Source organism: Zootoca vivipara, chromosome 6, assembly GCF_965207765.1.
Source record: "Zootoca vivipara chromosome 6, rZooViv2.hap1.1, whole genome shotgun sequence".
In the NCBI taxonomy this organism is placed as follows: Eukaryota; Metazoa; Chordata; class Lepidosauria; order Squamata; family Lacertidae; genus Zootoca; species Zootoca vivipara.
The window spans coordinates 25077458-25100720 of record NC_142589.1 but is presented as its reverse complement, the minus strand read 5'-3'; the positions used below and the strand labels follow the sequence as shown (position 1 = coordinate 25100720).

Here is a 23263-nt window from a genome sequence, read left to right as displayed (position 1 = left end):
GGGGGGGTCGCCGCCTTGATTCAGGGCCAGAAAAGAGCGCGAAGGGACCCCCCCCCGGCCCCAGCTGTTTGTCAGCGCTTTGTCGGCGCGGTGCTTCATCAGCAAGGTCCCGCTGCTGGGTCCCGCTGGCTGGGGTGCTCGGCGGGCCACATGACGAGGTCTGGCGGGCCGGATTTGGCCCCCGGGCCTTGTGTTTGACACCCATGATCTAAAGTAATTGCTAATATAAAGCAGGCCTGCCACAATATAAAATGCTTGGCTAGGTGGTGGAACATTGCTTAATTTCTAGCAAAAGGGATTGTGGGGTTCAGTCTCCACTAGCCTGTCTAGTAACAACACCATCTGATCGAGTAGCTCGTCTCTCTGATTCCTGCTCTATGGAGACTCTGCATTGTATGCAGCTAAATTATGCTCACATTAGCACCACTGAAATTAATGGACTTGTGTTTGTCATGTCCATTAATTCAAGTGGATTTACCATGAGTATGAATAACTTTGGATACAACCCTCTGTACAATGCCCTCTGTACCTGTTCAATAGGGCTTTCACTTATTTTCACTTAATATCTTCCAGAGTCAAACCTTGAAAGCACTGAAAACAAAGGCCAATGAGCCCCTGTATAAAATAAACCTTGCAGTGGTATAACCAGAATAGTTCATGAGAAGGAACAGTATTGCAGATTTAGGAGTTGCCTTTTGCAGCCTGGATGGGTTGGAATGATAAATTGCTACTGGTAAGTGCAAGATCAAGTGTCAGTTCAGAGGCGCTGTGGAGATCTGTTGCCTGTTGTGGGGACTTCGGCTAAACTTCAGTGCTTTCAAATAAAAACACACATGGCATTATCTTCTGAAGTCAGACCAATTCTTTAGGACAAAACACAGAATAAGAGACCTTTCGCCCAAACAGTAGTGGTACGTAGTACTGAATCACTGACATGCTATTTACCAACCTATACCACCCATTGTTTGTTTCATTACTTTTACTAAAAAAACAACACTTGGATGTTCAGCCACCCTTGTTTAAACTGCTAAGTGTGAATTAACACAATGTTCTTCCTGTTACTTGTACCATGCGCAGATAATTAAAGCATTAGAGAGAAACGAAGTCGTTAATGGCAATGTTTAACCCTGATTTATTTCACAATTGATGGTGGTGGTGTAGCTGTTGTATGCAGAGGAACCCACAGCAGTTGTTCATCCTGCAGGAACAACAAGATGCTGCCACTAACAGCTCATTATCATATATTCACAATTTGTCAGGGAGCCTGCTGTAAGCATCCACTCTGCATGTGAGGAAAATCACCCAAGGAGGCTCCAACTTTAAGGTACTACTGCTGCAAATCTCTGGGCTAGTGGGTGGCAGAGCAACCTATAGCTTTCGGGCTCTTATCATGGGAAGTGGAAAACCACCAGCAGACCAGTCACCACTAGAAGAATCACCCCATTCCTTCATTGCATGAACCCTCAGTGAGGGCCAGCTGCCCAATAAGGTAGATGGGGCACTGCCCCACCAACTTCAGGCTGCCCTCAGCCAGCCCCCCACTTGCCTACCTTCTTACTCACAAGGAGCCCAGGGAGTGGAATAGCTCACCTGATTCTTCCTCCTAAGGGTATGTTCACATAACCACTAACTCCATATCCACTAGTTTTTGAAGCCACATTCACACAGTGTTAGCCACAATTCACATACCGTAGATCCCATAGTTTCTTATCAAATACTGTATTTGATGCATTTCTCCCTAAAACAGCTTCAATTCTACTAGAAAACTGGATATGGAGTGTGAGCAGTGATGTGAGCATTAGAGACAGGGGGGTCACATAAGGAAGGCACTCATAGCTCCACAATTCATATTATTCCACTGTATGTTAAAAACATAAAACTAAGTCAGAAGGTACGCAGAATACTTTTCTCATGGCTGGTGGGAATGTTAGACTTCTTGAAAGCATTGCTCAAAATATGTTCTCATATTTTTGTTGCTAGTATTTTTTATAACTTATGTGCAAACCCTCATGAGCACAATTTCTGCAACACATGCAGTAAAAGAAAGCGAAATAGAATGGTGCTGAGGCAAAGGGAGTTAGGGATTATGGCAGTAATTTAAGGCTGATCCTTATCATGCGCAGGCACATATTGCTTGTCTGACTCCGCAGTGTCATTAGATTCTCCCCCTCAAATTCCACTAGATTTCTTTTTCCGTTAATCCCAGTTTACACCTCTTTTATTGAATTCATTTCCCTGGGATTTATGAGGGTTTTTTTTTTTAAGTGCAATCAGTCTTAGGACTCTTGCAAACTTTGACACAATTTCTCTTCTTGATGGATAATTAAGGAATCATTGGCATACAATGGGTTTGGCATATAAAAAAAGTACATACCCTCCAGCATTTCCTGGCTCAAAAGAAGGACATGCTTGTTGCAAAATCTGCTCTCCTACCAATGAATCATTTTGCGAAACTTCAGTTTTACATGTCATTTAAGTCGTTTTCACAATTTACGGTTAGGTGCTGTACGTACTGTATTTGTGTTTACTTCGCAACAGCCTGTTCGCCACCGATTTAAAAGCCAAAATGGGTAATGTTTCATTTGTTTAAAGTGAGCCTTGAAAAATGCAGTTGTTCTGCAGTGGCCTAATTTACACATAGCGCTGAGACAAAACAATGGCTTAGTGCACAAAAGCAAAAGTGTGTTCTCAGAGCAAAGGGGAGTAAAACGTACTTTCAATGTGCAACCAGCCTTTCCCTATGCACTCCGGTTGTTCCCGGCTAATACTGTAGAGCTGGAAAAGGGCACCCCAAATGATTTAAAAAGTAGCTGCAACTTGCCTACTAAGGAGAAAGGTTTTCACATTTGGTGCTTTTTAGTTTAGAGAAAAGGAGAATAATAGGGTATATGACAAAAGCATATAAAATTATGCATGGTGCAGAGAATGTGGACAGGGAGCTTTCCTTCCTCTCTCATAATATAGGAACTGAGGGCCAGACAATGAATGATGGAAGTTTCAGGACTGCACATAGCTAAATTGTGGATTTCTCTCCCACAAGATGTAGTGATGGTCACCAAAGTCATGGAGGTTAAGCCTATCAATGGCTACTAGCCACATTGGCTGCATTCTGCCTCCACTGTGGAGGCAGTAAATGCCTCTGAATGACAGTTGCTGGGAATCACAATTGAGGAGAGTTGCTGATGTTGAACTCAGGTCCTGCTTGCGGGTTTCCCTTTGGGGTATCTGGACCGTCACTGTGAGAACAGGATGCTGGACTCAATGTGCCCCCTTTGGCCTGATCCAACAGGGCTCTTGTGTCATTTTATGCCCTCTCCACCACCTTAAGTCCCAAGTCTTAGGAGCGCCACAAGCCATGGCAAAGAGCCAAGAGAAGGGCATCATCTTCATGTCCTGTTATGTGAAAGCCAGAGGTGCCTGTCTGGTTATTTGGAAATGGGATGCCGGATCAGACAGATCTTGGTTTGTTGCAGCCAGGCGACCTTAGTGTTCTTACGTTCTTGGCAGCCGACCTCACATGAACCACAGCAGACGACAGTGTGAGAAATTATCAGGTCATAAATGTTTTTGCCTCATACATAATTCAGCAGCATGAATTGATCCGGCTAAAATCAATATACGAACGATCACAATATTTCAGTGGTGTTTTTAAGTGAGCTTCAGTGCATGGTGAACAATTTCTCTTAGAAGAAAATATTGTTTTTGAAAACAGAAAGGGGGCAAATAAAGCTAAATAACCTATCTTTTACTGCAAATTTGTAGCTTTCCCTGCTGCTATGGATCATAATTTAAAACGACTGCTCAAAAACCCATCAGCTACATGTTTACCATCATGGGGCTATAAAATCTTTATAGAGATTTGGCTGGTTAGAGTAGGAAATGGGTAGATTTCAGTGGAGTGATTTATTGAGCTATTTAAAAAAAGAGAGAAACGCATAACCTGTACTTTGAAGTAATGACGTCACAGCATTAAAAAACGAAGCGATGTTATATTTGGGATGCGAGGAGCCCAAAGAATTCACTTTTCTTGCCATATGGGGGTCAGTCAGGGAGCCCCTTTCCCAAAGCGATGCAACGAGGGGGACTGGCTGTGACCCTCACGAAGAGAGGCACGAGGGGAACTTTGTCCACGCTCAGAGGCAACTTCTCTCTCTCTTTTTTAATACTAAAAACATGACCTCGCAAGCCCTCGAGTGAGCCCCGGTTTTAAAACAAGAGCAAGCGCTGGGGGGGGGTCTTCATCCGTCCCGGCCCTTCCCCTCACAGACGGCGGTTGCTGGGGGAAGCAGGCGGCGGCGGAGCCCCTCGTGGCGGAGGAGGAGGAGGAGGCCCTGCCAGGCCTGGCGCTCCGCTGCGCTCCCCCTTCCTTCCAGCCCAGGGCGGCCCTGCCCTCCGCCTGCCCCTCAGAGCCGGCGCGTCACGCGGGGCTGGGCCTCGGAAACGGCGGCGTCCTCTCCTCCTCCTCCTGCCTGCTTCCTCGCAGCCGCTGCGGGACGAGCTGCCCAAGCGAGGAGGCCATGGAAAGGCGACGGCGGGATGCTCCCTCGCAGCCACCGCCGCTGCCGCCGCCGTCGCTCGGGGCCAACGCCGCCTCATCCTCCTCCCCGAGCTCGGCTGTGGCGGCGGCGGCGCTGTGAGGGGGCGAAGTGGCGGCAGCGGCGGCGACCGGAGGCTCAACGCACCTCCCCGGGCGAAGAGACCCACCGCCATGGACGCGGCGCCCTCCTCCTCGTCGTCGTCCGCGGAGCTCCGGGCACCCGGCGCGCTGGGGCCGCTTGCTGCCCTCTGCCTGGGTGAGTCCGGGCCGGGCGGGACGTAGCCGCCACGGCGGGGAGGAAAGGAAGCGCCGTCGCTACTGCTGTTATTGTGGCTCCAGGCGGGATGCGGGAGAAGGTGCCGTTGGCTCTGTTTCTGCTGAGGGGCGGCTAGGTGAGGGACCAGGGCGCCAGAGGCCCGGCGGAGATGCTCTCCGCTGGTGTGGCGGGAGAGAGCGGAGCATCCTTCTGGCCCGCCGCCACCTGGAGCAAGCAGGTAGGAAGCTGCTCCGGGGGCCCCCGGTGGAAGACCCCAGCCCACCCTACGTCTGGCTGATTTCCCACACTCATCCAGCTCCCTGTCTCCTGCACCGACGGGCAGCAGCGAAGGGTCATTCCTACCAGCCACCCGTCCCTGGAGGTGCTGCCGGCGGGGACTGAACCGGGGGGCCTTCTGCAGGCAAAGCCAGGTGCCGAGTTGTGGCCTGTGCATCCGATGCCCAGTGCAACCCCCTCCCCACAAGGATGCCCGCTGGTGGCAGCGGGAGAGGCTCTGTAAGAGAGGGCGATCCGCAGACAAGAACTGACCGCGAGGCTCCTCTCTTACACACCTGGCAGCACATGGAGAGAAATGTGTTGGGGTGCAGGCCGTTTGATCCAACTTGCTCGAAAGTATATACGTATGCCCAGCCGGGACACACACATACTGGCATGTAGGGCCCCAGCCCCGACTTGTGAGTTTTCCTTCATGCGAGGGCACTGCAGAATGAAGTGACATCAGCTCTGTTTGCTCAAGGGAGTGCACTTTTTCTCTCCCTGCACTCAGGTTATGCTCTGCATGGAAATGCTCGGTAAAACCGTGGCCTGTGATTGCATTAAGGACATAAGTTGTTTGGACCCGGTGGTTATTGAGGATCTTTTTTCCTGTCTCTGTCGCTGTAGCTAGAGGCAGCAGGGGTTTTTTTGTTTTCGTTTCGTTTTGTGGTTTTTTTTTTTTTTTGCAAAGTTACTAGCCTGTATTCAGAAAGGCAAGCCTGGAGTGGTGTTGGTGGCTCACTTCCATTTTACAAACAAGTTAGTGCAGTTTGCACTGACAGCCTTCTTTGATTTGTTGCTGTTAACACGTTAATGGATTCCACCCCTGTGTTGAGACTTGGAGAGGAAGATTCCTGCTAGGGTTGTGAACGTTTTTTGAATAAACACCAAGATCATTTGCACAGACTAATGATACATAGGAGCAATACTTGTTTTTCATATGTATGGGAAATGATTTCAGGATAGAAATGGTTTACTAGTTTACAGGAGGGAGTTCTTTATAAAGGCATCAGAAGGCAATAATGCAACTATAATGTAGCACCAGTCTTATGCCCGGTTACTGGGAGTGAGCCCCATTGAACCTAGTGAGACTTACTTTTGAGTAGACACATCAACTGTGGTTTAGAATGTGATTTTTTTTCCCACTGGGGGGGCGGCGGCAAGGGAATTGAACAATCTGCTTGACAGAAAGTCATGCAGTTTGTCACAAACAAAATTTGGTGGTAGATGCAAGAACCTAAAAATAAGGTTTATGGCTCCCATGCTTATATGAGAAACTACAAACCCTGCTCTTCTTGCGCCCCTGGGCTCTTGAATGTGTCTGAACTCTGCAATGCTGTACATTTGAACTGTGACTCTTAATGGGCACAGCTTGCCACATGCAGAGTTTCTGTACAGAGTATATTTTCTCTGCTGTTCTTTAAGAGAAGCCACTGTGTTGACGGATATTTCTTTAAGAGAAGCCACTGTGTTGACAGATATGCTTTGACACGGCTCTGAACATTTGACCAGATTTGGTATGGATGCATCCTTATGTTGGTCCCTGCATTTGGCAAGGAGCTCCTCATCCATGCAAGATTGAATAGGTGGCATTTAGCCAGCGAGCATTCTCATCCGGATCATAGTTGTTCAATATTGTCAGGATGAAAAATTTGATTTGTTGCTGCTTTCCCTGTGTTCAGCCTCTCGCTTTCCTACCTGTCTACAGCAATCTTTCCCTTTTCACTTTCACAGCAGGTTTTAACTCGCTAAATGCAGATAGAGTGTATGAGCAGCCTCTGATATCACTTTTGCACAACCCCCTTGTCTTTGCAAAGGCATTCAAGTAGCAAGTTCCCAACTCTTATTTCATCCTCTTATTCCTCCAAGATAAAGATGCATTAGGATGAAATAAATCGATAAAACTTACTCCTGGGTAATTAGAGTCACCTAATCATTTTATGGAGATTCAGGTGGCGCTGTGGGTTAAACCACAGAGCCTAGGGCTTGCTGGTCAGAAGGTTGGCGGTTCGAATCCCCGCGACGGGGTGAGCTCCCGTTGCTCAGTCCCAGCTCCTGCCAACCTAGCAGTTCAAAAGCACGTCAAAGTGCAAGTAGATAAATAGGTACCACTACAGCGGGAAGGTAAACAGCATTTCCATGTGCTGCTCTGGTTCGCCAAAAGCAGCTTTGTCATGCTGGCCACATGACCTGAAAGCTGTACAGCGGCTCCCTCGGCCAATAACGCGAGATGAGTGCCGCAACCCCAGAGTCAGTCACGACTGGTCAGGAGTCCCTTTACCTTTACCCTTTAATCAATTTATGCCTCCTGCTTTTCTGTTGGTAAAGGAGGACTAAATACACCCCCCCCAATGGTGAGATATGGGGTGGGGTAGAAGAGCTAGAAAAGTTAACAAAGAGCTGATACCTGAAAGAAGATGGGCTGGATTTTAAAAGCCTTTTGAAAGGAGCCTAATGCCTGGGATATGCAGACCGCCTGCTGACTGGCATGGTTTGCAAGAGGGGAGCACTAGCATAAGCAGAAGTCTGAAAATCCTGACTCTATTGCAACATGAGACCTGGCCAGAGTAGCGCACACCTTAGTCATATCTAGATTGGATTATTTGTGTTCTACATGGAGCAACCTTTGAAGTGTATTTGGAAACATCAATTTGTCCAGAATGCATCAGCAAAGGGGTCAGTCAGTGGGACCATATTATACCAGTCGTGTTTCAGTCTTCAGTTTGTTTCCAGGCACAATTCAGCATCTTGGTGATAACACTTGAAGTTGAAGACCTAAATGGCTTGGACCCAGGGTAACCGAGGGACCTCTGCCTCCTGTGCCAACCTGCCAATACATTATGATCAAGTGGAGAGAGGTCTTTCTTTGTGTCTCACCTATGATGAAAGTGTAGTTTGTTGAGACAAGAGATGGGGCCTTCTTGGGGGCTGCACCAATAATATGGAGCATCTTGCCCCATGGAACTCAGGTGCTTGACCCCCCCCCCTCCTGTCTTCTGCCAGCTGGTAAATACTTTAAAAAACCAAACAAAATTTCTGGCAAGCTTTTTGCCTTGCCAGGCAAATCATGTTTTGTTTTGCCATTTTCCTGAAGACACTGTTTTGCTTGCTATGTCATCCTCTATGTTACGTTTTGTCTGAGATTGTTCTATTTTGGTGTTGTGGTGTTTGATTGCTGTAAGCTGCCTTGAATAATGCAGCTCACAGCTTTAGAAGTGTAAGGCAGAACTAACTAGTGTGTGGAGTTCCGTAATGTGGATTTGCTTTTTTGAAAGCGAAGGGCATGTATAGTATTCTCTGGTCTGTCAGTCCTTGGAATAAAGGATGTGAAACACCCTGCCTGTTCCATGGTATTAGATCAAGAATTTCCACTATTACAGCTGTTTTCGTAAACGGAAGAGGCCCCTCTGGATATTTCTTCATAACTGCTGTCCGTGGCAAGCTGACTTCCTTTATTCAAAGTAGAAATTGACATTTCTGAGACATCTGTCAACAACCAACAACATAGGCATAACTATCTTGAAGTGGGGGAGGCCTTCTGCTTAAGACTGTTCAGGTGGCTGTCCACCCACAAGCTGGGAATCCCACTAACATGTTTTTAAGTTGGCGGGTGATAGAGTCATGGCTGTGGCAGGCTCCACAGTTGTGGAACTCCCTCCTTCTAGTGATTAGTCTTTATTCTTCCCTACCTCATCTTTGAAAAGGGCTGTACCTAGAGCTTTAGTTGTGATTTCTTTTTATTACATGAAACACAGAGTGCTGTTCTACTTCTGTCATCCTCCCCACCACCCAGCCTCCCTCCCATTGGAAGTTTGAAATTAAGTCAGCATGCTCAGTTCAGGCATCAAAGTCTCCGTTCTTCCTCCTCATCTCATGTGTAGCTTCTCTTTCCTGGTTTGTTCTAATCATAGTTTGTTCAATCTAAGCAAGACTTGCTTTCAAACCATGATCAATCACCATGAACCAGGTGTCAGGAGAAGAGAAGGCCCGAGCAAGAATGGCAGATCTAATTAGACAGCAGTATCTAAGAATGAGGTGGGCCTCTCACATTGAGTGGCCTCCTGGCCCAAAGGTTTATTGACCCCAGAAATCAGCATAAGCTGTGAAACTAGTGGAATAATTATTCAGGCTCAGCACGTGCATTAAATGTGTAATAAAATAATATTCTGGTCATTGTTCATAAAGATACAGGGAGCAGAAGAAGAAGTTTGGATTTGATATCCCGCTTTATCACTACTCGGAGGAGTCTCAAAGCGGCTAACAATCTCCTTTCCCCTTCTCCCCTACAACAGACACCCTGTGAGGTGGGTGGGGCTGAGAGACTAGCACAAGGTCACCCAGCAGCTGCATGTGGAGGAGCGGAGACGCGAACCCGGTTCCCCAGATTAGAAGTCTACCGCTCTTAACCACTACACCACACTGAAGCTGCCTTCCTCTTCATCTGCTTTTCTACCTGGTCTCCAGGCAATTCTATAGCTTCAGTCCCTCCCTGCCTCCATTTCTTTTGTTAGATGGGACAGGATATTTGTCAGGTTCCCTTCTTGTAAAAATCAACTGTTGATACTACAGAGCAATCGTTTTAAAAAGCACCAACCACATTTACTGTCCTTGCATTGTCCTAGTGGTCAGCAGCCGGGATAGCAGAACGTTTTGTAACAACAAGAAAAAACGATACCTCAGTGACAATCCACAGCCCAGTTATTCGCATCAATGTGATGTCTACAGTCAGTCTGTTGTGGATATAAATTGTGGCTGTTCCTGCAAAATGTGAAACTTTTGGATGGAGGCGCAAGGGCAGAGAGTAGCTGTATAGCCTATGAGTAGCATCAAACTCTTCCTGTAATACTGATCTGTTGCCTACCACATATGATGTTGTCTTGCTTAGGTTGAACAAGACACTCTGACTCCAGCTGCTTTGGTCCGAGACTAGAAAGAATGTATTGATGGTGTTGTATCTGAATGATTTTTACTGAAAGTAGACCCATTGATATTAATGGACTTATGTTCATTTCAGTTGGTCTACTCTGAGTACGGCCCGCATTGGATACAGCTCATATTTTCAGAGCACTGCACATACGTGATATCAGTGAACTTTCCAATAGCTCTATAAAGTAGATCAGTACTAGTATCTCATTATTACAGGTGGAGGGTTCAGCTGAGAGAACAGTGGCCCGGATGGCTACTTACTTGTTTGTGTGTTTGCTGCAGAAACAACCCAGCCTCATAGCACTTGAGCTGTGACACTTTACCCATGCTCAGTTGATCCCTAGAGTCTACGTTATAAACATCCACAGCATGATCTTAGGTATTTTTGCTCAGAATAAAATCTGACTGTGTCCAATGATGCTTGCTGCCTACTATATGTGCTTAGGATTGCAGCTGGAGGCAGGGTTATTTGGTTTTGATTTTGATTATATACCGGTATTTTGTGCCTTTATATTGCATTTTTATCCTGTGAGTCGCCCTGAGGCATGTGGGTATAGGACGGTATACAAATTAAATTTTATAACAACAACAACAGCTTCTGTGCCATTTTTCCTGTTCTATAAAAGAAAAAGAAAAGAAAACAATTAGGTTCTCTCATACTTTAAATATTATACACACAAGGCATCGTAAAGAAAATGTAGACTCTGACTGAGCTATAAGCTAACCCCGGTGCTTGTTGGAAGAACATACCTTCTCTGAATGTGTTTTGCCATTAATAATTTTGTTAATTACTTATTGCCTCCACTACAATCTGTAACAAATAAAAATAATAATTTTTTTCTGTTTTGAAAACAGTCAACCTCTTCTTGTCTGGGAAAATTGAAAGTGCTGTCACTTCATTAGGTAAGATACCTCTGTTTTCTATTAGCATTTGAGCTTCATTTTCTTACTGATAGAAAACACTTCCTGTAAAGAATCATTTTGAGAAGAAGGTGTTTTTTAAGAATAATTTTAAAACAATGTAAATGCTCTCTTATACTACTGAGATACTTTTGGCTGAAAGACTAGTCCAGATCTCCCCACATCATCCTCATAAAAATTCACGCAGCAAATTCAGATTGTGAATGGCACAGTTTTATCCTGTTGGTTTCTATGCCACTGTAAAGGAGAGAAATTCATCTAAATTAATTGCTGTCATTCTGGACCAATTTTATATGCAGTAAATGTTGCCCAGACTATTCCAAAACCTTATTTTCATTGTAGATAGATGAACACTCTCACTTTACACTGTGCATTTATTGGCTTGAGTGTTAGTGGGAGCAGGAAGGAGGGGATGTGAGAGTAGGAAAAAAATATGACAGCATTGGAGAGACAATGTTGCATGTAGTGGTTAGGCAGCTCTGGACCAGGACTGTCCCAGCTTCAAATCTCCCCTTGCATAGCTGCCAAGTTTCCGCTTTTCTCGCGAGGAAGCCTATTCAGCATAAGGGAAAATCCCTGTAAAAAAGGGATAACTTGGCAGCTATGTCCCCTTGCCTTGGGCCATTCATTCTTTCTCAGCCTCATGTACTTCAAAACAGCTTTATTATGAGGATAAGATGGCGGGGGAGATATATTTGCTGCAATTAGAAAGGGCAGACGGAAGTGCAGTAAAAAATGAGCTTCCAGAATGGACAAATTCTCTAGTACAGCAGGACTTGTTTTATTTTTTGGAGATTATGTTGTGTTGAAAGCAGCAGTAGTTGTAGTACCGGTAGTAGTTGTGGCTGCAGTTCTTTATACCGGCGGCCTAAGCAGGACCAGCATGGATCCTAATTTGTCCCATGAGGCCATTTCCCCCATGCTGCTGCACACAGGCAAAGATGTGGCTGTAGTGGCTATGACGTCAGGTGGCTGACACATGGATGGCCCCGCTCATCTGTTGAAGTGGCCAACCAAGGGCAAGGGAGCCCATGGGCTGGGTCCTCTTCTTCACTCCTGCTCTGCAAACTTATCTGTCAGTAAAATCCATTTAACTAATTGCGGCCTACTTCTGTGTAGAGATGAATGGGTTTGTGGGTTTGTGCTGTATGTAAAGCATGCTAGTAAATTTTATCTGAAGAATGGACTACAACTTCACTTTATAAATTCCATAGCACAGTTCAGTACAACTTGCGATCCACCCATCAGGAAGGCTGGTTCTCACTAACCAAGCGCCACAGTGTGACTGCAGTTTGACAACCCCTTTTCACTTTGCAGTTTTGCAACCCCAAGCAGGTAGCAAAATTAGAGATTTGTTGAGCTCCTGGTGGGGTTCAGCCCTACACAGCAAGGGATTTGCATTTGGTCCCGTCAGCTCCTGCAACTTGTGACTCATTATCGTGGGAACATGCAACAGCAGCTGTGTGCTCAAAGCAAAAATCCCACTTAGCGTGCTCTCTTTATAAAGTTACTGTACTTGAAATCCAAAAAGCAACAATAGGGCAACAAATCCATAAGCCTTGCTTTCTCTGAGAACACTTTTCAAACCTACTTATAGAAATTGTGATGTTTTAAAAAAAGTGCCTGTTTGGGAGAGGAGGAAAACCAAGCATTTTCAGGACAATAGGTCTTGAAAACGATGTATTATTTACTTGGCTTTGGGTATGGATTTCCTGTGGTTGCTGGTCGATTTGTTCCCTTTTTCCTTTTGGGCAGATCTGTTCAGTTCCTTATCAAATCCCTTTTGCCAGGCTCATTTAGGACTATTGATGTTCTCACAGGAGATGCCCGTTGAACTGTATTTAACCCAGAAGACCAGATAGTTTAACAAAGCAGAAGGAGCAGGAAAGAGTAATGGAAATATTTATGACAATAACTTTTAGAGACCAGGGAAAGCTATTGTGACAAAAAAAAAGTATTTAACATTTAACATTTTGTTGTGGCTTTTGACAGCTGCTTGCAGTGGAAAACTGGAACAGCATACTGAACGGCGTGGGGTCATCTACAGCCATTCCTGGCCACTCCACTATCCTCCAGCCACCAACTGCAGCTGGTACATTCAAGGTGATCGAGGAGATGTGATAACTATTAGGTACTACTAGTGAAAATGTTTTAATTGTCTTCCTCTGCTGAAATAAATTCTCAGATCCAGACCAGTTGGCTAACATAAGCTTGGTCTAAAGGAACTTTATCCTTCACGTTGTCCGTGGTGGTGAAAAAGCCATTTTTAGTCTCACAATAGGCTAGGCTGAGTATTGCCAACACTGACTGGCAGTAATGGCTCTCCAGGGTTTCAGCAATGGATCTCCAGGGTTTCAGGCAGGAGGCAACTGATCCTGCCTGAAGATGCTGCCAGGGATTGAACCTGGCACTTTTTGCATGCCCAGCTGGTGCTCCAACACTGAGCTGCGGCCCCTATCCAGTCTACGTGCCACTTGGGAGTCATGGGGGTGAGCTGCCTGGCCGTCTTCCACCTAATTTTGCTGCCTCTTGTTAGGAAGGTGGCACACAAGGAGAATCATTGTTTTCCTGAAGGAAAGAGCATATTAATTTATTTGCGCCATTTCTCTTCAGATATATTGTAAATTGCTTTGAGGCCTGAGCAGGTACAGTGGTGCCTCGCAAGATGAATTTAATTCATCAGTGTCCTGATCCAGCTACAGGGCTCTTCTGATGCTCATGTCCATCTTCCCAGAGTTGTCAGCCTTCTTCCATGTCACCTGCTACCTGACTCTTAGCTGGAGTTGCCAGGATTGAACCTGGGACTACCTGCAGGCACAGATTGTCTCCTCCCTTGAGCTATGGGTTTTCCTCTCTGCCACAAACTTCTTTTGCAATTTCATTTCAAATTTATTTATTCTTTATTTCATATTTGTGCACCACTTAACTGTAAAGAAAACACACCTCAAAGCATGTTACAAAAAGATAAAACAATAAAACCGAGAAAAGTGTAGGGAGGGGCGTGTATTGTCATTTTGGCAGCCCAGGACCTCCATACACACTGCCTAGGCTTGTGCCCCAGAGAATAGTTTAAAACTACCAAAAGTTAAAATCTAAGACAGCTTTAAATTCACAGCTTTCTAAAAAATCTGGGTAGGCTCGCCTAAACAGGGATGGTTTTTTAGCAGACGCCAAAAAGAGTCCAGTGAAGGCTCCTGCTTGATATTAATAGGCAGGGAGTTCCAGAGTGTGGGTGCTGCCACACTAAATGGTTGAGTTCTTACAAATGTGGAACTAGTATTATGCGGCAACTGTAGTAGTGCCAATTCTGCCAATCAAAGTGGTTGAGTGGGCATGTGGGGTAAGTTGGTCTATTAGGCAAACTAGCCCCAAGTTGTTGAGGGCTTTATATACTAATGCATCTTGCATCCCCAACCTATTCATTTCATCAGAGCCTGCAGGCAGAACTTCCTGATAAATTGTGCCCTAGCCCACCTTTAGCAGGCAAAGACATTGTCTGACCTGCATTTGATATCTGTTCCCATGGCCTTCAGGGAGGGACAAATACACCAAGCCTTGCAATTCAGCTCCGTTGTGCCTGGCATTGGGTAATACATCATGCCAGCAACTGAGGAGGGAATACAACGGAGGCTCTCTAACTTCCCACCTCCTTGTTCTAAGGAGTTGGGCAGAATGTTTTTAATGAGCCAATTAAGGCTTCAGCTGTGTTCACAGCCTGCCCTTATTTAGAGAAAGTCACAAACAATCGTGGCTTCTCTTGTTTTAATTGGCTGCTATGGTTGCTTTGCTGTTGGCAGCCATAATTATTTGCGCTGGACTTCCAATGTATTTGCTAGCAGGGGAGGCAAATTAGATTTCCAGCATTTGCTGATTTTGAAATGCTTGATTTAGCACTGGAAGCTTTAATCAAGATGTTATTGACTGATTAATCAAGAACAGTTTTAGTTGATTAATTGATGGGAGCCATTTTAATTGACTGGCCTGCATCCTAAAGGCAACTTTTGCAAATCTGCTAGCATTTTTATTGCTGCACCACTAGGAGGAGGAGAGTTGGTGTTCCAATCTGGCAGAGGTGACCTCTCAGCAAAGTGTCACGTTGACGGTCGCTGTTCCTTTTCATGGGAAGCTGTCTCAAAGCCTGCCTTCAAAGACATTCTGAAGTAATACCTGCATTGAAGGTTTCAGTGAAATCAGTAAATTTTTTAATGTTCCCCTCTTGCATTTCCATAGCTGCCAAGTTATCCCTTTTTTAAAGGGATTTTCCCTTATGCTGAATAGGTTTCCTCACGAGAAAAGGGAAAACTTGGCAGCTATGCATTTCTTTAGTGCATTCCTCTAAAATGGTGGTCTCCCTCCATTTCTCTAAAAAGAAATCAGTCTCCCTTCATCTGTGCTCCCTTCTCCCGTTTTCCTCCTCTTGTCAGTTTTAAGAACTTCGATTTGGAGGACTCTCCCAAGTGTTCAACAGACTGGCTGATGATCGGTCCTCCTGCCAAGGGAGAAGAATACAAAGCATGTGGATCCTTCATCCCACCTCCTTTCATCTCTGCCAGGGATCACGTCTGGATATTTTTCCACTCTGATCCATCAAGTTCAGGGCAGGCTCAGGGATTTCGCCTTTCGTATATCCGAGGTAAAAGTTCTCTCTAGTTTGAATGGCTATGTTGATTATTGCTTTGCATTTATCTTATTTTCAACATTTCTATCTGAGGTTTATCACTATTTATCCTCTATTAGGCTGAGACTGAGGTGTAGCCAGTCTCAGCCTAATAGAGGTCTTTGTATCCCAAGTCCTCACACACTTTCCGCTGTACCACACTGGCTCTGGATCTAGGCAGGAGGAGGGCTTTTTCAGTGGTGGTGCCTGAACGATGGCAGAGCCCAATAGGGTTGCCTGCTTTTGCACTGGCTCTTGAGATTGTTTTATTCCAGCTGGCATTTTCCAGCTGAGCCTTTGACACGCTCCTGTTGGCGTGGTTTTTTATTTTTCTGCTTTATGGTGCAGCTTTACTGCTGTTTGTTTTATTCTTTGTTTTGTTTTTGATTTTCTTGGGAGTTTATATTTCCATTGTACGCTGCCTTGATTTAACCACAAAATAGGGATCAAATAAATAAAACAACCTCCAGTCTGCTTCTAATGGTGACAGACTTGCACCTTTAGGTACAAGTGTGATTTTAAAGAACCAAAGAGTCTTGGAGTGGCAGAGGCTGAGTCCTCCCCCTGCCTGAAGTTTTTTCGCTCTCTTGTTTTCAACCAGCTGCCTCTACCAGGAGGGATAGCTCCACCTGGAAGGACAGTGTGTGTACAGGCAAGGAAGCAAAAGGGGCAGGGCTCGGGGGGGGGCACCAGCCATTTTTCTGCAACAGTAAAAAGAGGGGGAAATAGGATTACACTGCACATGGTGCCCCACCCAAAAAAGCTTTGCAGATCCTCCTCCCTCCTTCACATAACTGCTTCTCCTGTTGAAAATAACCCTGATGTGATATGTTCTCTTGGCATTCCGTGGGGGACTTGTCCTAAGTGGCAACAAGGCTCTTGTGATTTCCAGTGCTAGGAGCCATCGCTCTAGGCTTCTAGCATTTGTATGCTGGAAGGGAGCTCTTGAAAGCAGCTGAAGCCTCAGAAGTTCTCCCTCTACAGATACCCTGTGGCAAATGAGCTGGAGCCTGTAGTTCTAAGAAGGATTCTCATTTGCCTTAATTGCACGGCACTCAGAAGCACTTCTCTGAGTCTCTTTACAGAAACAGCCATGCTTTTGGCAAGGGAGTCTTCCCCCCTTCACACACACTCTTTATTGGAGAGAAGAAAGGAAAGAGTGTGATCTAGTTCTGCCTTTGCAAGGGGAAGTTAGAACTGTTGGCACTTTAAATCTGAGATCTTTTCTTTTGAGTCCCAGCTCTTTTTTGCTCCCCTAATTTGAGAGTCATTTGTACTCCTCCCACATTGTTCCTGTAAGAAAAAAGGGCCTCCTCTCTCTTCCCTCTTGCCTTTGTAGAACAGCTTTAGCTTCTCCCTGACCTGCTTTGCCCATCTAGGATACCCCTTTTTGTTTGCCTACAGGCTGCTGTTCTCTCAGGTTTTTGTCTTTGAACCTTAACTGGGACGGGGCGGGGGGCTACTTGAAAACTTTTCACAGCTCCCCAATCCCAGGTATTTGGGGGCTTTCTAGTTTGGGCAGAAAGGTCAGTAAGAAGTAACCTTCCCTCCATATTACAGCTGCTCCCCCCCATAGTGGTGGAAATCACAGCTAGTGGTAGTTAGCTCTTTTTTCAGAATTTGGATAGAGGTAGGTGTGGCCAAGGTGGCCAACAGACAGCCAGTCACAGGTGTGCGCATGTGCATGTAAACAAATCCACACACTTAGACACAAAGGCAGGTGCACAAGCAGGCAGGCAGATAACATTCCATGACAATGAAGCTGCTATGGAGAGGAAAAGCAGGGAGAGGGAATCCCCTTCCATCCCTTTGGAAAGGGCATCTCCTCCTTCTGAAGTCATGCCATTGCAGTGGAGCTACTGAAAACCCAGATGAGTTGTGGGGGAGAGATTGTGTGCAGCTGGTGGGGAAGTTCGTCCTTGGCGAGAGAGAATTTTATACTTGTGTTGGCATAACAATATTTCAGAGTCCTCAAGAGCTGCTGCTTCCAAAGCTTGATTGTCGTCCATGCTGGATTCATGTTTCAGGCACAGCATGGAGCAAGAAGTGCCCAGAGAAGTTTCCTAATGCTTGTCTCTCACTTCACAGGGAAAATGGGCCAGGCCAATTGCCAGTCTGATGAATTCCGCTGTCTGAATGGCAAATGCATTCCCGGCACTTGGAAATGCAATTCCATGGATGAGTGCGGCGATAACTCAGATGAGAAAAATTGCACTGTTCCCCCAACCGAGCCCCAGTCCAGCATCTGCCCTTCAGGAACCTTCCAGTGCAGTGTGGCCCATTCCACCAAGTGTTTGTTGAACGAGCTGAAATGCAATACAGTTAAAGAATGCAGCGATGGTTCCGACGAAGAGAACTGCCCCGACCTTTCATGCGGCAAAAGGCTGGGCAACTTTTACGGGTCTTTCGCCTCTCCTGACTTCTTTCGCTCAGACCACAGCCGGGCGGACCTCCTCTGCACATGGCATGTGGACACCCAGGACAACCGCCATGTTCTCCTGCAGCTTGACCTGCAGCTCGGTTACAATGACTATGTGAAGGTGTACGATGGGCTGGAGGAGAGAGGCGACAAGCTCATGCAGACCCTTTCATATCGCAACAACAGGCACTCAGTGAGCCTGGAGTCCTCCAAGGGGCAGCTGACCATATCATACCATGCCTGGTCCAAGAGCACTGGGCATGGGTTCAATGCCACCTACCAGGTGAAGGGCTACTGCCTACCTTGGGAGCACCCGTGTGGCAACGATGAGGGGTGCTACACCGACAGGCAGCGCTGCGATGGCTGGTGGCACTGCCCCAACGGTAAGGACGAGGAGAGCTGCCCGGCCTGCCAGAAGAATGAGTACCCATGCGAGGGGAACAGTGGGCTGTGCTATTCGCTGCTCGACCGCTGCAACAACCAGAAGAACTGCCCGGACGGCTCGGATGAGAAGAACTGCTTCACCTGCCAACCGGGCAACTTCCACTGCGGCACCAACCTGTGCATCTTTGAGACGTGGCGCTGCGATGGGCAGGAGGATTGCCAGGATGGGAGCGATGAACACAACTGCCTGGTGATCGTGCCCAGGAAAGTCATCACGGCGGCTCTCATCGGGAGCCTGGTCTGCGGGCTGCTGCTGGTGATCGCCTTGGGCTGCGCCTTCAAGCTCTACTCCTTGAGGACCAGGGAATACAGGTGAAAAGGATCAGCTTTGCTTCCCCCCCCAACCCATTTTGTTAGGAGGGCTTTTCATTTCCTTTCTGGGCAGGATACGGTAACATAGACGCCCAGTTGAATCTTGGAAAGTAAATTTACAATCATGTGGTATGATTGTTAAGACCCTAACATAACACTATTGTTTACATTAACTGCAATAGCTCCCCAGAGTTTCAGACAGGAGACTTGCATCACCCTACTTTGAGGTACTAGGAATTAAGCCTAAGGCCTTTTGCTTCCAGTACCTGTGCTTCCCTGCTGAGTGGCAGTCCCTCCCCCTCTTCAGATCTCAGGGGAAAATAGGGTTTCCTGCTACAGGAATGAGCCATGGTGAACCTTGAGCTCTCTCCCCATTCCTCCTCTTTAATGCCAGGGGGCAGATTGGAAGCACCCACAGGCCCCTCTGACTTTTGGATTTGAGGCACAGGGAGTCCTGAAACCACAGTTTCCCAGTTTGGACATTGCAAACCATACAGGAGGTCTTCTCTGCAGTCAGCCAGCCAGCCAAGAAGCAGAGAGAAAGAGCACTTGAGCTTGTTGCTTGTGCCCAGGAACATTGCTTCTGAACCCAGCCCTGATATGTTTCATGCATAGCACAAGAAGTCTCATTCTGTCAAACTGACAGTATGGCGGTGCAGGACTGGGGAGCCATCCTCCTGGCATTGGCATTAATGCTGCTTATCTGGAGGGGGCAAGATGGGATGGTGGCTAGGTTGGAGCCGCGCAGGTGCCCCAGTGGGTGCCCCAGTTTGATGGCGGTAGTGCACTGCATGTCCTTAAGCCAAGAAAGGCTCCGGTTGCAGCCCTAGTCAAGTGTGTGTGATAGCCTTTGTTACTTCTACTTTGGGCAATGACAGTCTCAGAAAAGATGCCCACCTAGTCTATTCTAATCCAGCCAGCTTTTCTCTTCTCTCCCTCCCTCCCCACCCCGATTCCAGGGCATTTGAAACCCAGATGACCCGTCTTGAGGCGGAGTTTGTGAGGCGTGAAGCTCCCCCTTCTTATGGGCAACTGATCGCACAGGGCCTGATCCCACCCGTGGAAGACTTCCCTGTTTACAACGCATCACAAGTAAATGACTCTGTCTGTAGTCATCTATCCCAGTGTTTCTCAACCAGTGTGCCTCCAGATGTTTTGGGACTACAACTCCCATCATCCCTAGTTAGCAAGACCAGTGGTCAGGAATGATGGGAGTTGTAGTCCCAAAACATCTGGAGGCACACTGGTTGAGAAACACTGATCTATCCATTATTGCAACCCAAGTAGAGTCTGGATCTGAAAATGCCTTGCTTTGTACTAACAATGCAGTCACTTTTTGACTGAGCTAGAAAGCATTTCTCCTGCGTTCTGTGGTACTCCTTCAGAGTGAGCTCTGCGCAACAGAAACAAAGTTTTGTATTTGTTGAGGGAAAGTACAGTAGAACCTCGGTTTTTGAGCATCTCACAAGTCGAACGATTCAGAACTTGAACGCCAAAAACCTAGAAGTAATCGCTTCTGTTTTTGAACGCACCTCGGAAGTTGAACAGCTTTCACTGTGTGTTTTTCCATTTTTTTCAATGGATTTTGCTGACTGCCCATTGATCCTCGGTTTTCAAATGTTTCGGAAGTCAAACAGTCTTCCAGAATGGATTATGTTCCAAAACAGAGGTTCCACTGTATTATGTTTTGCAAACATTTTTATATGAAAAGTAGGGATGAATATGACACTCCCCCCAGGTCTAAATGCATTGAGATTCGTTCTGTTCCTCTCAATGTTCTTCAGATGTTTTGTTTTGGATGACATTTCTCTGACATGTCCTATCAAAACACAAACAGGACTGCAGCTTGCTCGCAACATCGAGAACCTGAATGATTGAGGTGCCTGTTGGTTATTTGCATAAATTGTTGACATCAGGATTACAAAATGACACACCCAAGCAATCAGCCAGCATCAGCCAGCCAACTAATTTTGTATTTTGCAGACAGGTATTTTAATTGTGAGAAGGGGATGATTCCCCCCCCCCAATCTCACAGGCCTGATCTTTCTAAGATACCTATTGGTTGCTGTTTATAGTGAGGAAAAGATTACCGATAGTACAAGGCCAAGTGATGTGTTTTAAAGCAACATGCAGCCTTGCCCTTAATGTTTGATTACACGTCAATACAGTTTTAATGCATTAAAGTACTGCAGGGATGGGGAACATCTGTGGCCCTCCAGATGTTGAGAGTGCAGCTTCTGCAACTCCAAACTATTGGGCATGCTGGCTGGGACTGATGGTAGCTGAAACTGAACAGGGCCACAGGTAACCCCACCCTAAAGTACTGTAGTATTGCTAAACCCATGTGTTTATCCTTGTGAGATGGATTTGGCAAAGGTGAGCTTTGAAAATAGATTTGGTGTTTGTTTGCCAGAACCTTGTCAGGAAAGAGAAAATAAATTCACTTTTTGCTATGATATTTTCACCACTTTTTACCTAGAAAATCATGGGGATACTTGTATACACAAATCCCCCCTCCCAAAGCAGTGATTGGATTTTGTTTTGTATTTGCATTTCCCCCAGCCCTGGCAAATGCATCCAGCCTCTACAGCGTGATCCTATTATGGTCAAAGCTCTGTATTTAGTTACACAAGCAGGCAGATCTGCTTTATGTTTCTGGTTTGGGCTTTTTTGGGGGCTTTTCGTGCATCAGCCTTTTGCACTGCTGGAGGCTGAAACAGAGGTGACCATTGGCGCTGGATAATCCCAATAATCCCCTGCATTTGTGAGGTCAGGAGGTTCAAGAGGAAAGAAGAGATTGGGGAGAGGTTGCTGTGTCGTGGGCTGAGAGGTTCCTCTGGCTTCCTTTCTGAGGATGGCTTCCTTCCCGTCTTATGACACTGGCCAGGATGTTAGTGTATTATCTTTGAATGAAAGCTAGGAAGGCAAAAAAGAACCCACTCTGTTTGTCTTCACAGGCCTCTGTCCTGCAGAACATCCGAACGGCCATGAGGAGGCAGATGCGTCGCCATTCGTCCAGGAGGAGCTCATCCCGCCGGCGCTTGGGCAGGTTGTGGAACAGATTCTTCCACCGGCCGCGGGTGAGAGCTCAAATCCCGCTGCTGAACCCCACCCACACTTCCCAGACAGTGCTAGGGGATGGAATCATCAATCGCACAGATGGCACGGCCCCCCAGAGCCCCCCAGCTTCTCCCGAGGGAACTAATGTTGAAATGGGGAGCTGCAGCCCAAACCGGGGACTCCTGGAATCTGAAAACAGCCATTTGCCTTCAGAGACAGAAGCTGCAGAATCGCCCCCCTCAGACGTTCTGTCAAACATTTGCACAGCAGCTCTCTCAGAGTCGGAGGACGGACACGACAAGCCTTCGGGCACTGAAGACCCTCCCAGCGGTGAGATCAGACAGACCAGCAAGGCTGATTCAGGGAAAACATTCAGAGACCCTTTGTTGGAAAGGGTGGCAGAAACGCACCAGGGTGGGGGTTCATCGTCTAGCAGGACTGTTGCTGAGTGCAGAAGCTCCAGCAGGAATAATTTGCTGAGTGAAGAGCCATGCCGGCTCCCTTTTAAAAAGTGGGAGTCGATATACTCTGACAGCCCCATGAATGTCCCTATTCAGGGGGACGGCCGACACTGTTGTTGCCCCCAGTCATATCGCAAAGAGCCTTTGGGCATTCGCCCAGCTTGTTGCCATTCCATGGAAGTGCCAATCCTCGAATCCCCTCCCCCTCTCTCAGACGTTACCCCCAGCGATGATGAGTCTTTACTGGTCTGCTAATCGGATTGTGCTGGGCTCTTTCAGGGGCCCCCGGGGACACCTTTCATTAAATTGTGGTGCACGCCACCCACCACCAACATAACCACTTCTGTTGCAGCACAGAAGTGGGATCTGCAGCTGATGAGAGTGTGTTCACACGATCATGCTTTTCTTCTTTAAAAACAAAACAAACAAAAAAAACCATTTACTTGTATAACGTGTTATACGTACAAGACACAGTTATTCTTCCCAAAGGGCTTGCAGTTTGGACTGTCTTGCCATCTCCTTTGGTATCTGCATACAGATTTCTGACTAGCAGGCTACAGTCATTAAAATATACCAGTTGTCAGTTTTGGCACCTCCATTTGTGTGTGTGGGTGGGTGGGTGGGTGGCATAAGTGTTTTGTAGCCATCATCAGATGCACAAAACACCTGGCAGATGCAATATGTTCCTGGTATGGGAAATGCAGGTGGGGGAAAGTTCTGTGCCGTCAGGTTAGAGCAGGGAACTGTTAAATCTCAATTCATCGGTCTGTATCGGCTGTGCTTCTTCCATTGCTTATAATGACATATGCTGGGAGGTCTCCCTGGTGCCCTCGCTTCACAATCCGTGTGTGGTTACCAGGGAGAAACTGACCCAGGGGGGTTCCTGCACAGGTACACAGGTGTAACTCTGGAAAGCCGCTGTGTCTGTGAGAAGAAGGAAATATGTGGCTCTGCAACGGCCTACCATAGGGACCCCCCCTGGCTACTGTTTTCC

General features: G+C 46.7%; 1 protein-coding gene across 1 annotated transcript; it reads left to right on the top strand.

Annotated features, from left to right (window-relative positions):
- The first annotated feature begins 1119 nt into the window (after positions 1-1119).
- Positions 1120-22855, top strand: LRP3 (LDL receptor related protein 3). Its single transcript, XM_035120216.3, has 7 exons — positions 1120-4793; positions 10851-10898; positions 12909-13047; positions 15341-15549; positions 17662-18748; positions 19708-19840; positions 21706-22855. The coding sequence occupies exons 1-7, from the start codon at positions 4709-4711 to the stop codon at positions 22522-22524; spliced, it is 2520 nt and encodes an 839-aa protein (XP_034976107.2). The 5' UTR covers positions 1120-4708; the 3' UTR covers positions 22525-22855.
- The last annotated feature ends 408 nt before the right edge of the window (positions 22856-23263 follow it).

Bases quoted from the DNA above. Each gene is read 5' to 3' on its own strand.
- LRP3 (XM_035120216.3), top strand. From the start codon at position 4,709: ATGGACGCGGCGCCCTCCTCCTCGTCGTCGTCCGCGGAGCTCCGGGCA. The intron at 10,899-12,908 runs GTAAGATACCTC...GGCTTTTGACAG, and splicing joins AAGTGCTGTCACTTCATTAG to CTGCTTGCAGTGGAAAACTG. The intron at 19,841-21,705 runs GTAAATGACTCT...TTGTCTTCACAG, and splicing joins CTGTTTACAACGCATCACAA to GCCTCTGTCCTGCAGAACAT.